The 12,602-nt window shown below is 53.8% G+C and overlaps 1 protein-coding gene across 2 annotated transcripts; it reads right to left on the reverse strand.

Annotated features, from left to right (window-relative positions):
• Positions 1 to 686: 686 nt before the first annotated feature.
• BAIAP2L2 (BAR/IMD domain containing adaptor protein 2 like 2) lies at positions 687 to 12,052 on the reverse strand. 2 transcript variants are annotated; one of them, XM_005527608.3, is made up of 14 exons: positions 11,909 to 12,052; positions 10,912 to 10,987; positions 10,557 to 10,643; positions 9,454 to 9,515; positions 9,092 to 9,163; positions 8,375 to 8,491; positions 7,843 to 7,989; positions 7,218 to 7,370; positions 6,631 to 6,772; positions 5,608 to 5,833; positions 4,628 to 4,699; positions 4,135 to 4,315; positions 2,291 to 2,331; positions 687 to 1,465 (listed from the first exon to the last, which is right to left on the reverse strand). In XM_005527608.3, the coding sequence occupies exons 1-14, from the start codon at positions 11,945 to 11,947 to the stop codon at positions 1,390 to 1,392; spliced, it is 1,491 nt and encodes a 496-aa protein (XP_005527665.2). In that variant the 5' UTR covers positions 11,948 to 12,052; the 3' UTR covers positions 687 to 1,389. The 2 variants fall into 2 exon arrangements, with proteins under 2 accessions (XP_005527665.2, XP_087911525.1); XM_088055399.1 differs by lacking the exon at positions 5,608 to 5,833.
• Positions 12,053 to 12,602: the final 550 nt, after the last annotated feature.

Below are 12,602 nucleotides of genomic sequence, written 5' to 3' on the forward strand. Positions count from 1 at the left end.
CCCAGCAGCTGACTTGCAGAAGGAGGTCTGGGGATGAGCCAGTCTCTGGCCACACGCTGGGGGAACACTTTTACTTCCAGGGAGGGGGCTGGGACTCAGCCCAGGTGGTGTTTTGGGGAGGAAAAGGCCTGGGCTCTAAACCCCTGAAGCCCCTCAGCAGCAGGGGGGCCGCGGGGGCCTGACCATACTCACAGCCAGGGTTTAATGTCTATTAATAAGGTTAATCAGCTAAGCCCTGGCCATCGTTAGCGTTCCATCCCTCACTCACGCTGCCTCTCCCGTGAGGGCTCCCCCAGCACATGTAGGGTATTCCCAGATTGCTGAGGCCCCCACAGGCCCTAGGGGAATGTTTTCCCCCTGCACTGAGCAGCCCTGGGCTGCCCTGGGTATACGTTCCAGCAGAGGGTGAGGAGAAGGGCACCACAGGTGCTTGCTGTAACAGGACAGAGAGGGGGACTCAGGAGAGCAGCCAACAATGGGCAGTGCAGCCCTCCTGGTGCCCTCCACATCCACCCCAGACCCCTGAGAGGGTGGCTGCCCCTTCTGGACTCACTGGCACTGCAGTGTCCAGCACCACAACCGTGGGCAGCCATCATGGCCCCAGTGCAGGTGGGGAGCGCCTGTCCTCCTCCCCCTGCATGCTGTGACTGAGGTGATGTCCCAGCCACTGAAATGAGCACAGAAGATGCATTCTCCATTTTATTTTAAAAAAAACAACATATGTTTTCCACAGGACAGTACATGAAGGAACAGGGCAGTGGTGCTGGACACTGTCACCTGCCCCTGCCTTGCCCCAGCACTGCCCAGCAAGGTAAGGGGCTGTAGTTGGGGTGAGAAGGGGCAGGTGCTGCTACAAATGGACACAGCTGTCAAAGAGGCCAAGACAAAACCCTGTCAGCTGGACCACATCACTGGAAGCCTTCTTGTAGCCTTCTCTTTTGGAGTTTGTTCTTCTGGTGGCAAAGGAACTGTTTGGTGAGAGTTTTTTTCTGCTCACAGCAGGGATAGCAAAGCTTCACCTTCAACATCCCAACAGCACTGCCCTGGCTGCAGATGATCTTAGCCAGCCCTACCTCCATCTAGAGCATCATCCCCTCTCCCAGGCCACCTGCACCAGTAACACCAGACTGCTCCCTCCCACTCAAGTACAGCAACACCACAAGGGGAGGGAAGCAGGGATGAATCCAGAAAGGGCAGCAGAGATCTGCTCCTGGCTAAAGCACAGCAGACACCCAGGTGAGATGGGTCCTGTTGTCCCAGAGGTGTGGGAGGGGAAAAGAGAGTTCACTCCATGAGTGGTAGCACTAGGTTGCTGCACAGCTGGAGGTCACAGCATTATCACTTCTCCTCCTTCTCTGCTGAAATTCTTCACTGTCTCCAGCCCCTTTTTCACCGGATGATGGGTGCCGAGCGGTCGTTGGTGACTGTGGGGCGCAGCTTGACTGTGGCAAAGGGGTTGGTACCTCTGGAATGGGACAGGAAACAGGAAACTGTCAGAAAGTCTGCAAATGCCATGCAGGGATCTCCGTGACCAAGCAAAAGCTACTCAATCCTGTTGCAGTCACCTCCATGCCAAGGAGGAGAGCGTGGTAAAGCTCATTCCTGGGTATGTTTTCTCCATCCTTAACACACCCTGCTGCACATTCCCATGTGGCTCCCCTTGGGCTCTCCTCAGGTCTTCCCACCCTCCCTCTTCCAAAGGATGAGGAAGCTAGCACATGGCTGTCCCTCATATTAGCACTCTGCACTTGAAGAGTGTACACAAATCCTCCAAGCAAGGAGTCGGGGAACAGAAAAAGGCCGCAGCACCACACCAAAAACACGGAGACACCAACTGAGGTGCAGGGGGAAGAAAACCAGGGATTTATGGCAAGTCTCATCTCCACAGACCTGACTCAACAGAACTCAAAGCCACGTCCTTTTATGCCTCAGCCCTTTCCAAGCAGGCAGAGATGCACAGTCGTGTAGCTCCACACTCAGGCTGCGAGCTGCTATTGTGACCCTTCCAGGATGGATGGGAAGGAGCATGCCAGTTTGGACATGTGTTCAGGGTGCTCAGGTCCTACCTCATTTTATCTGAGTTAGAATAGGACCTTCCCAGTCAGCAGAGGCCAGAAAGGACCACCTCTGCCTCCTGTCCTAGAAGGTAGGCAGGCTGTGCATTGCTTTTCCTCAGACACTTCCTTGTTCCTCCCACATTTGACAATCCAAAATATTAAATAATAATAGCATTGTAATAATACTCCCCTCTGTCAGATGATTCCAGAGCAGAGTTCCACATCTTACTCACCGTGGGAAGAGTTCAGGGGGCTGGTCAAATACTCCTGATTTCTGCAGTGAAAAGAAAAGCAACAGTGAGAAATCTGGAGTGGGGAATGGAGAGAGAAAAGTAGGGCAGGAGACACCGCACACATGGAGGAAGATTTCACAAAACACTTAGGTGAGTTAGGAGCCCCAGTCCTCTTCACAGGGCTCTGACTCCTTATTCATTCAAGCTTTGCAAAAGTCCACAAATTCCCCACTGTAGATAATATCCTGAATTTTGTTGTGGGGGGTGGTCCCTACACCGCACGTTCCTTACTCCCTCAGGACATCTTTTGTTTTGGGGAAGAAAGGAGGTGACTCAGATCCCCAAAATGTCATACCCAAGGAGCACAGCAAACAGCGACAGTCTGAGCTACATTTCACCCTCCAGCACAGCCAGAGATGCCCCCTCATGTTGCCCACACACCCTGGCAAACAGTCTGTAGTCCACGCCCTCGTGTGTTTCCTGCATCCATGGGGAACTCCAGAGCTGTACCTACCTACCCTACACCACATACTACTTAAAAGTGGACAAACTTGATGGACAAAGTTGGACCTCAAGTGGCCCTTATTCATGGCCAGTAGTTAGTGAAGGATCAGTGACAACTGACCTGCTAAAGTACTCTGGTGGCAGACAAGAAAGCCACACGTGGCTATCTGGGGTCCAGTTGGGAAGTCACACCCATTCGTTTGCGGCTCAGCGGGAGGATGTCTTGGGCATACATTTAAAGCAAGGCTGAGTCTTTCCAAATTAGTCTTTCCCTGCTCTCTAGTGAGGTTCCACACTCTGCCATGCTGCTCCAAATGCTGCACACAATTCATGACTCAATCCCAGGTCTATCCCTACACCCTAGCCCTGGGACAGGATGGAAACCCAGTGGCCCAGAGGGACAGAAAGGCTGCAGAGTCTGTTCCCCTGTGTTGTGCAGCCTGAGGCTACCTGAAACTACAGAGCAGGACATAAAGGGAAAAAAAAGAGTAATTAAATGTTGCAGTTTTCAGTTCTTTGAGACATCCAATTGCTTGCAACCTTGTGCTGGCCTGGAACCAGTGACTTTGGAAAAGGTTTTCTGGCCCTCTGTGAGACTGAGCAAGTAATGCCCCACAGGCAGCACTGTTCTTTCCTTCCCCAGGTCCTCACATTTAACTTGGTTCTCCCTTGTCAATTCCCTACTGCTGGAAGCAATAAGTGCAGGACTTCCTTCTCAGTATGCCATCCATAAGCCATGGGTTGGACACAACCTGTTCTAAGGCTCTCAAAAATAGCTGTACCCTCAGCCTTTGCTTCCAGCTTTTTCCTACCCCAGCTATGACTTTAAGCCAACCCTTGTCTGAATTTAAAAGAAGAACCCTGTGAAACTCCTCTCCACTCCCTGAAGGGAGAAGAAGGATGGCATCTCTGTTAGCTGGTCACTCACTCCCAGACCAGCCTGGTCACTCCGTGGTCCTACTATTAGCAGGAAGTGCTGCCCTTGAGCCACCAGAAATCAGGCTGGGAGGTCATGGAGGAAAGGACTGAACTGAAGGGTCCCTGGTGAGCAAAAAGAGAGAGAGATGAGAAGGGCAGGGGCAGAAAAGCAGTCCCTTGAGGGAGCAAAGCCAGGCACCGAGGATCTGCACACTACAGGAAGACTGGCAGGGGTCATCAGGTGGCATGTGAACCGACTGGATGAGACAGACTGGTGCTAACAAGAACCGGGAAAGCAGCAGGCCCCTTCTCCAACATCAGAAAGGTGATTTTCTGTCTCTATTGGCCAAAGCAGAAAAGGTGTGCCTTAGAGGATGAAAGTCAGATGTGGCCCACTTCACAAACACTGCTCCTGCACTCACCTTGGAGCCAGAATTGACTGGGGCAGCCGCCCCACTCTGGTGACTGCTGGCACCCACTGAGAGGGGAGGTGGGTTTGGCAAGCTGGGCTGGGCAGCAGCAGGCCAATAATTGCTGGAGGACGGAGTGCTGGGACGGTCCAGGATGTCATCCATACTGTGACTGCTTCGCAGTGGGAAGGACCTGAGCAAGAGAAGACAGTGAGGTGGGAGTCAAAGGGCAAGGATCAGGGAGCAGCACAGGTGCTAGCACAACATGGGATGTCTCTGGAGGATACACGTGCCTTGGACCAGCCCAGGTACAAGAACCTTTGAGATGACATTGCACAAGTTATGGGAGCTGCCTAGGGAAGCCTGTGAGATCCCAGGACACAGTGAGGCTCTTGGCAGGATCTCCAGCATGGGAGCCCTGCCTTGGGGCACATTCTAAACAATTACCCTGCTGGCATTCATGGTGTACCAGGAGCTCCAGCCTGGCCAATTGCCATCCTGTTACCTGGTGTCTGGCTCCTCCATCTCCCTCGTATTCTCCAAAGGCTTGACATAAGCTTCAGGGAACCAGCCACACCTAGGGCACAGGAACAAAGACAAATGAGGTCCAGGCAACCGTGGTTTGTGTTTCTTCAGATCCAGTTGCCAAACACTTCTGATCTGCACTCATCCCACACATCAGTCAAGCCACATTTGCTACTACCATGTGTGACAGGGTTCCTGCGCTTCTTTCACCCATAGGTGGGGCACAGGGGTTATGATGGGGCAGACCTTGAGCTTGGAGCAGGACTTGCTTATCTCAGGAGCTGTGCTCCTGGCAGTAATGTTGGTGCAATCCAGCAAGAGACACCCCAACCAACCACAATCACAAGGAAGCTGTGGAAAACTCGTCCAGGGACTTTACAACAGCTCCACTCCAGAAGCAGCTGCCCAAAGAAAGGCACTGCTTTTGCTCATCTCACATCTGTGAGCATTCCTGCAGACCATGTCCTGTGTGGAACAGGGCAGGCTTTACACACAGATGTTGGCTGGCAGTGCCACAGGGAGTAATTCAGTATGTGCTGGGTGCAGCAGTTTCCATGCTCTGCCTGTGCTGGAGGCTGTGGCAGCAGTTGCAGCATGAGCTAAGAAATGCCAGGCCTCTCAGATAACTCCAGCAGTTCATGGCCCTGAGCTGGATCCCATGACAGCAGTCACTCAGTCGTGCAGGCCAGAAGCCACTACATCCTTGGCTCTTCCACCCAAAGCCCCTGGGGGTTTCTCAGTCAGCCCATCCACGTCAGCCTTGCCACACTGCATCTTCTTGGCACAGTGAGCCCCCATCACTGAGGACACAGCATTGCCCCACTGAGATGGTGGGTGGAACACACTGCCCAGGCCACACCAGGAGGCAAGGGGGTGGTGTGATGATTTTGGGCTTAACTCTTCCAGCTCCAGACTCAACAAGCCTGCATCTGGCCAATTTACGGCAGCAGAGTCACGTACGTGGATGAGCCTTCCAGTTTGCCGTAGAGCCAGCCATTCTGCGCCTCTGGCCTCAGCACCGTGATGACATCCCCGGGCTCAAACCGCAGCAGGGTCCGGTTGGCACCCGTCGTGTGGGGCACAATGGCCTGAACTCTTGTTGTGCCGCTCCTCTTCCTGCCCTCACTGCCACTGCTGGCCTCGCCAAAGGAACCCGAACGGGACGTGCGGCCCGTAGCGAGCAAACCTGTGGGGAGGCATCCCAAGGGTCTGGCTGGAGTCTGGCATCCTCCTGCACCACCCACACTGCCTCAAAGGGACAAGTGCTTTCCCAGTCAAGTAATTACTCTAGTGGAGGAGCAGGTGACCTTCCAGGGAGAGTGCAAAGAGTAGCATGGGAAAAAAGCAGGGTAAGCATCCTGCAGGAGACAATCAACTCAAGCCAAAAGACTTTTGTTTTGCACTGTGTCCTCTTTGGCCAAACGGGTAGAGCATAAGTACTGCATGTCCTGGCTGATGCCCTCCCTGCCTGACAGTCCTCTTCCTGACCTGCTAGAGCTACTGATTATTTGGGTAATTTCTCTCTCTCCCTGTCCTTTTTATACTTCTTTTAAAAGCTTTAAGCTGAAATGTCTCAGGAAGGAAAAGAAGGCATGTCATGGGTTAAGTGGCTGGGTTTCACAGGGCAAGCTAATATTTTATCTGGTAGTATGAGAGAAGCTGCTTTACTAAAATGATAATTCTAGCAAGAACAAGTTCTTGTAGTTCAAGGAGCCTTGAGACTTGCACGTTTGCAGGTTCCCCACCTCACACAGCCTGGCCTTGCCCTGGGTGGACTCTGCCCTGAAGGCTGAGCTCACCTCCTACTTCAGCCTTGCCCTCTACAGCTCCCGTAGGCACTGTCCTCTCACCATGCCCAGGAATGCAGCTGCTGAGGTCTGGTGGTATGCTAGAGTGGTGGTCCCTTCCCAAACCCAACCCTCTTCCCAGAGAGGTCCAACCCCTGTGTCTCCCCACAGCACTGCTCCCAGATACGGGTCATACTGGCTGCTGATGGTGTCCTCCGCAGTGGCCGCCTGGGAGACTCCGGCTGAGGAGACATTCTCATTTCTGGAGGGTCCGGAGAGAAGATGCTGGATCTACTCCCAGTCACAGAAGGAGAAAAATCCCCAAGGGGTCTCTGGGGCTGTTGGAAAGAAAGGGGGATGACCACACATCCACAAAGGCTGTGTTAGGCAGGAGATGCTCTGAGAGATGTGCAGTCCCTCTTAGAAAGCCAAACTCAGCACATTCCTCCATTGCAGCCCACACAAAGGCTACTCTTCCTCTTGGCCAGGAAAGGCCACTGGAGCTGGACAAGGCAGCAAGCACCATCGCTGCCCAAGGACTGACCTTGCCCTGCAGCCCCACCACCAAAGAACCATTGAATATTTTGGGTTTGAAGGGACCTTTAAAGGAGATCTAGTCCAACTGCCTGCAATGAGCAGGGATGCCTTCAATCAGATCAAGTTGCTCACAGCTCAGTTCAATCTGACCTTAAATGTTCCCAGGGATGGGGCATCCACGCCCTCTCTGGGCCACCTGTTCCAATATTTCACCAAACAAGGTTAAGCTGTCTGTGGGCTCCTCACCATCTCGAGGTGGGTGGGTGTGAGCCGTCCTGATGGATACCCCTGGCCATGGGAGGCTGAGAGCAGCCCCTGTGAGTGGCTGTTTGAGGGGTTACGGCTGGCTTCCAGCTGCTCCTTCCACCGTGGTGCCTTGGTCTGGATCATGCCCCGAGCCTGGGGAGAAAGAGAAGAGAAGAGGGGGTGATGGACAGGGCAGACCAGCTACAGAGGAAGCCTAGGGCTTACAGATACATTAGAGACCAGGTCCTCCTCCAATTAGGTTTGTGGGAATGGCCAAGCAACTCCCTGTAGGCAGGAATTTCCAGGATGACACCCTCCAGCAGAGATCCTCTGGTACCAACAACCCTGCTGTAAACACCTAAAGCACCCTTCCCTCCTCCATCACTCACATACCCAACTAGCCCCATGCCAGCACCATCCTCAGCCCCAGACATCTTCTCCCAGCCTAGTACTGCCAGCCTGAACCTCACAGCAAGAAACAAAACCGTTTCCTGCCCAGTCCATGCACAGATGTGTCCTTCAGCTAAAGAATGGCTCAGCCCTGGCTCCCTCCTGCCTGCATGCTCCCTCTCCAGCCCTGCTGTCTGCTCCCCCAGCTCTGCTCCCCAGCGTGTCAGGGCTGTACCCTGCTGTAAAACTGGAGGAGAGTGTTGTAGAGCATCTGGTGCTTTTCAGCCAGGAAGCGGTAGCGGCGTTTCTCCTCCAGCTCAGCCTCCCTCTGGCTCTCAGAGACGAACACCTGCATCTCCGAGCGCAGTCGGATCACATTCTCCTGTGTCACAGGGGGAAAAAAGGGAGGAAGAGATCAGTGAAAATCCAGCAGAGTGGACTCAGGGGAAGGGTTGGAAGGGGTCATCATGTCTGTCATCATCCCAGTCCACTTGCACGCTGGAGCAGCAGAGAGGAGCTAGAGCAGACTGCTGGGGATTAAGTCCTTGCTTCCTGAGACTTCCTAAATGAGGAAAGGGCTTGGCAGGAGTGAGTACCACAGGTCAGCAGCACCCTGTAGAATAGGAGTTTCCTGCTTTCCAGATAAGCCTGCTGCCTTTTGAAAACTGGGGCAACCCCTCAGCTAAGCCTGCTGAGAAATCAGCCCCGGCTCCCAAAAAATCATCTAGTTCCTATTACCAGCTCCTCTTCCTGCAATCACTGCTTACCTTCATCTCCCGGGCATTTTTGTCACGAGCCCTCTCCATTCTCCACAGCTCTGCCATGCACTTATCCAGGTTGGTGGCTCTTCGTTGGTATTCCAGCTCATACTGCTTCTGGCTCTCCTGCCAGGGAGAAAACAGGCTCAGTAAGGAACCAGAGACCCAGCCACACTGTGAGGCAGCAAGGGTCCTGCTCTGATGGGTTGTTGGACATCTGAGTCCACCTGCAACCAGGCTTCACCTGGACCTCCTATGAAATGTCTTTCTTTGCCTTTCTTTTAATTTTAAATGGCCCAAGAGTGCTGATGAACCTCCAGGTCTCAGGAGCAAGGACTGTCACCCATCTGCCCCAGCACTGGGTCCCAAGAAGGCCTCTGTCTTCCCCTGTGACACTACCCACCAGCATGGCCAGCTGGGCCATGGCAGCATAGGACCCACAGACAAGCAGAGCCTGTGGCTTGGGGTAGCTGGGAACTCTGCTTTTGGAATGCTGAGTCTCTCAGCCCCACTGAAGCATTTGGCAAGTCCCACTGCATAAAGAACAGCCACCTGCCCTCTTTAGCTCTCCATCATCAGCTGAAAAAGGGGAGTTTGTTCCATGATGGGAGAAGACCTCCTATCTCCTGCTGAGAAGAATCACCTCAAGTGTTGAAGCAAAAACCCTTGGGTGAAGGGGAGAGGGAAGCAAGAGAGCTGAGGAGGAGAAGGGAGTTCATTACTTACACTGATAAACTGCACATCCATTTTGCTGTTTTTCTCCATATGCTGCAGCAGGTCCACGTGGAAGGTCTGAGCCTGAAAGAGGCGAAGGAACCATCACCTTTATCCCTTCACCATATGGGATGTTGCATGAGCTGTGATAAGGCGTGGCTCATAGAACGTGCTGAGCAAGTTTTATGCACAGCCAGGCCCTGGGCATGCCAGCCCTGTAAGCCTCCTCTGCCACGTGCAGCAGGGAGGCAGGCACCTGCCTGCAGGCATGTGTGAGGGCAGCTGATGGGGTGAACATGGTAAATGCTGATAAGCCCTATCTAAGGAAATCACTTTATTCTCCACCTCCACCAGCCCTTGGGAAAACCACTCACCACAACTTCCAAATCAGAGCTCAGTAGTCTCTGCGTGTCAGACATCTGCATCAGAATTTCACCTTGGGGAGGGAAAAAGATAGGAGAAGGTGAAAAAGTCCTGCGACAATTTTCTCGCGTGCCCAAGGAGGCAGACATGCAGCGTGCAGCTCAGACTGATGACCCAGGGCTGTGAAAGTCCAAGAGATATCACAAAGCACTGCTCTCTGAACCCTTCCCAGGCACTGCCAATGCAGGCTTACTCCAGCCCAGTGCTCTGCTACAGCCCCAGGTGTCAGCAGGCAGCCTCACCTCTGGGCTCTGGGTGCTGGGATTTTCTCTGCCACAGCCCCTACAGGCCCCATTTCTAACCACAAAGGTTCCCCAGCTGTGATGCACATTTCTGGCTGTCCTATGGGAAGGCAGTTTCAGCACCCACCCCAGTGCTGTGCATGGTCCTGTCTCACCAATGCTGGCATTATGAAATCAGGAAAGGAAGAGACTGATGAGGGGAGCAGAGGAGCTAGCTGGGAGGTGCAGATGATAAAAAGTGTCTGCAGAAGGGGCACATCTGCTGGAAGCATTTTTGCTAAAATGTTTAGCAGTGGAGCAGTTCCCTGACTTTTCAGCAGTTGCCACCAGGCTGCAGAGTTATTTACAGTGCTGAGTGTAAGCCCCTCAGCTCCAAGCTGCCATTCCAGTCAGTTGCAGGCTCAGGAGGACAAAACACCATCAGTTGTTGTCAGTGCATGCTCCCTGGCTTTTCCCTCACACCTCCAAGGAGGAGAAAAATGCTTCTTCTGTGATGAAAATTTCATCTCTGGGGGCAGGATGCCTCAACAGGGACTGGTTTCTGTGGGAGGTCCATCCCTGGAGGCCCATCACAGCAGCTGACCTCACTCACTGATCTCAGAGAGACACAGGGAAGAGTGCTGGGACTGTGCAATGTATTCAAGGACACACAGTAAGTTTTGGACAGTGCCTGGTACAGAGAGACACCATTTAGGAGCTGTCTTTCTTGCCCCAGTACCTGGAAATGTACCAACTAAGGGAGAGGGTAATACAAAAGCTAACTGTGGTGACTTACCACAGGGAAGGGGACATGATGTGCAAGAGGGCCTTACCCAGCATGTGTGAGGTGGAACTCTGCAGTGCTTGCTCCCCAATCTTCTCAACTGCCTTAAAATACACCTCAGCTGCTTTGGACAATGCTGTGGGGAGAGGAGAGGGGTGATAAGGGTCTGGCCTGCCTTCCCACCATCACCAGCTCCAGCAAGCAGCGCACAGAACAGCCACCTCCTGCTACTTTGCCTACAGGCATCCCATCTCTCCCCATTGGCAGTGGGTCCTGGAGCTGAAGAGTGCTGACATGCCAGAGGTGGCAGACCAGCACTCTTGTCCTGGGTGAGGGGATAGGGGATGGCCAGGCTGGATGCAGCACTCTGGTCTGGAGCCCTGGCTGTGTGGGACCCCACTCACCGTGGAAGGCACGCAGGTAGTTGTTCCCCAGGTACACCAGGTTCTCCAGCGCAGGGTTGAACTGCTCCAGGATACTCTGTGGCCAGGCAGAAGCACGTTAATGCCATTCTTCCTCATGCCCAGAGACCTCAGCAGGTCAAGGCCCCTGTGCTGTGGTTGGGCTGGGTGAGAGCCCCCTCTGGAGCCCTGGAATGGAGGCCATGTACAGCCAAGCACAGCCAGCTCCCTGCATCGGGGCTGGCTGGCAACTTCAGCTGCCCTTAGCCAAGCCAGCCAGGAGAGGAGCCGCGCCAGAGGGCAAGGTAGCCAACTGCAGAGCCAAGTGGTTGCCTAAATGAAGATGGCTTTCTCACAAGGGCCCACACCCACTGCAGGCAGGGGAGTAACTGCAAGAGGATCTGAGCAGCCTTTTCCCTCACCCCACAGCCAGGCAGAGGGCCACTGCTTACTATCCAGGCACAAACACAACCCTTTCCTGGCCAGGATGTGGTGCACTGCCAGACTCAGCAGCATAGTAAGAGGAGGGATGGATAACCAGCTTCTCTGCTTTTATTTGCATTTATCAAAGGTGTCCATTGACTACAGAGAAGACAGAGACCGGAATAAGCATATCCCCACTTCTGTCAGCCCTTCCCCCACCTTGGTTCAGCACTGATGTGTGTAGGGAAGTATTTATGAGATCAGAGACTCTTTCAAGGGAGGAGTGAAACAGCCGATCAAACTTCTTTCTGCCAGCAACCAAGGTGTGTCACCCTTCATGCTCCATGTCCAAACCACCCTGGCTGCCCAGTTCCTTCCTGAATCTGCCCTTAGGACCCACACCACCCTCTCCTCCTGCTCCCACAGCCTGTAGCCCACAGGAGCTGCTGTGGTACAGCCTGGGAATGGATTCAGCCCTCAGCTGTCCACCCAAGAGAGCCCTTGGCAGAAAACACTCATCTCCCACCCACAGGTCTCCCATATGCTGTCGGGAGCAGCCTTTGATGCCAACACCCACCTTATAGATGGAGATGGTGGATCTGTAGGACAGATCCATCTCTGGAGCCTATTCCCTCTCCCACAGAGAAGCAAGGAGCAAAGGAGAGTACAAGGTGCTGTTCTGGCCTGGAGGACTCTGCTTCTGCACAGCCAGCTGGATGGAAGAAGCCTGTCACCAGCAAGAAAGGACAGCAGGAAGACACAGACGTGGTACAAAGGGAGCACTGATGGAGTTTAATAATTCACCAGCCGAGAGGCTGGAACTTGATCTCTGGAAGTAACCAGACTCTGGGGGGGAGAGAGGAACCCTGCGACAGCCAGCAAGGACATGTGACCGCCTCTTTGCATTATTGATTGCCAGCTTGGTACCCAGCTCTGCCTGTCCTGACACCTGCGGCGCCGGCCACCTGCCCGAGTCACCGCCTATGGCTCGCTGCCGGCGGCACTGCCACCGCTCCGACGTGGCTTGCTCAGCCTCACCGTGCCCAGCCAGTGAGGCATCTTCAGCTCTCTCTCAAGTCAGGAGTTCCCTATCGGCTTTTGATCACAGGCAGCAAAGAGCAGCAGGCAGGGGGGAACGCAAGGAAAGCTCTACAGAAACTTCAGCTCTCCCCTGCCCAAATTCCCCCACCCCAGGCTCTGGCACTTAGCCTCCCTCCCACTGCCACTGAAACTCTATTAACAGCAGGAACAGGCTTCTGTCTGAACCCTTT

This window comes from Pseudopodoces humilis, chromosome 5 (genome assembly GCF_049639895.1).
Source record: "Pseudopodoces humilis isolate 2021_Gansu_Grassland_sample_001 chromosome 5, ASM4963989v1, whole genome shotgun sequence".
Taxonomy (NCBI): Eukaryota; Metazoa; Chordata; class Aves; order Passeriformes; family Paridae; genus Pseudopodoces; species Pseudopodoces humilis.

Coding starts and splice junctions, on each gene's coding strand:
- BAIAP2L2 (XM_005527608.3), bottom strand. CDS start 11,947: ATGGATCTGTCCTACAGATCCACCATCTCCATCTATAAG. Junction 4,316..4,627: donor ATGGAGGAGCCAGACACCAG/GTAACAGGATGG, acceptor TCTCTTGCTCAG/GTCCTTCCCACTGCGAAGCA. Junction 1,466..2,290: donor CCCCCTGAACTCTTCCCACG/GTGAGTAAGATG, acceptor GTCCCATTCCAG/AGGTACCAACCCCTTTGCCA.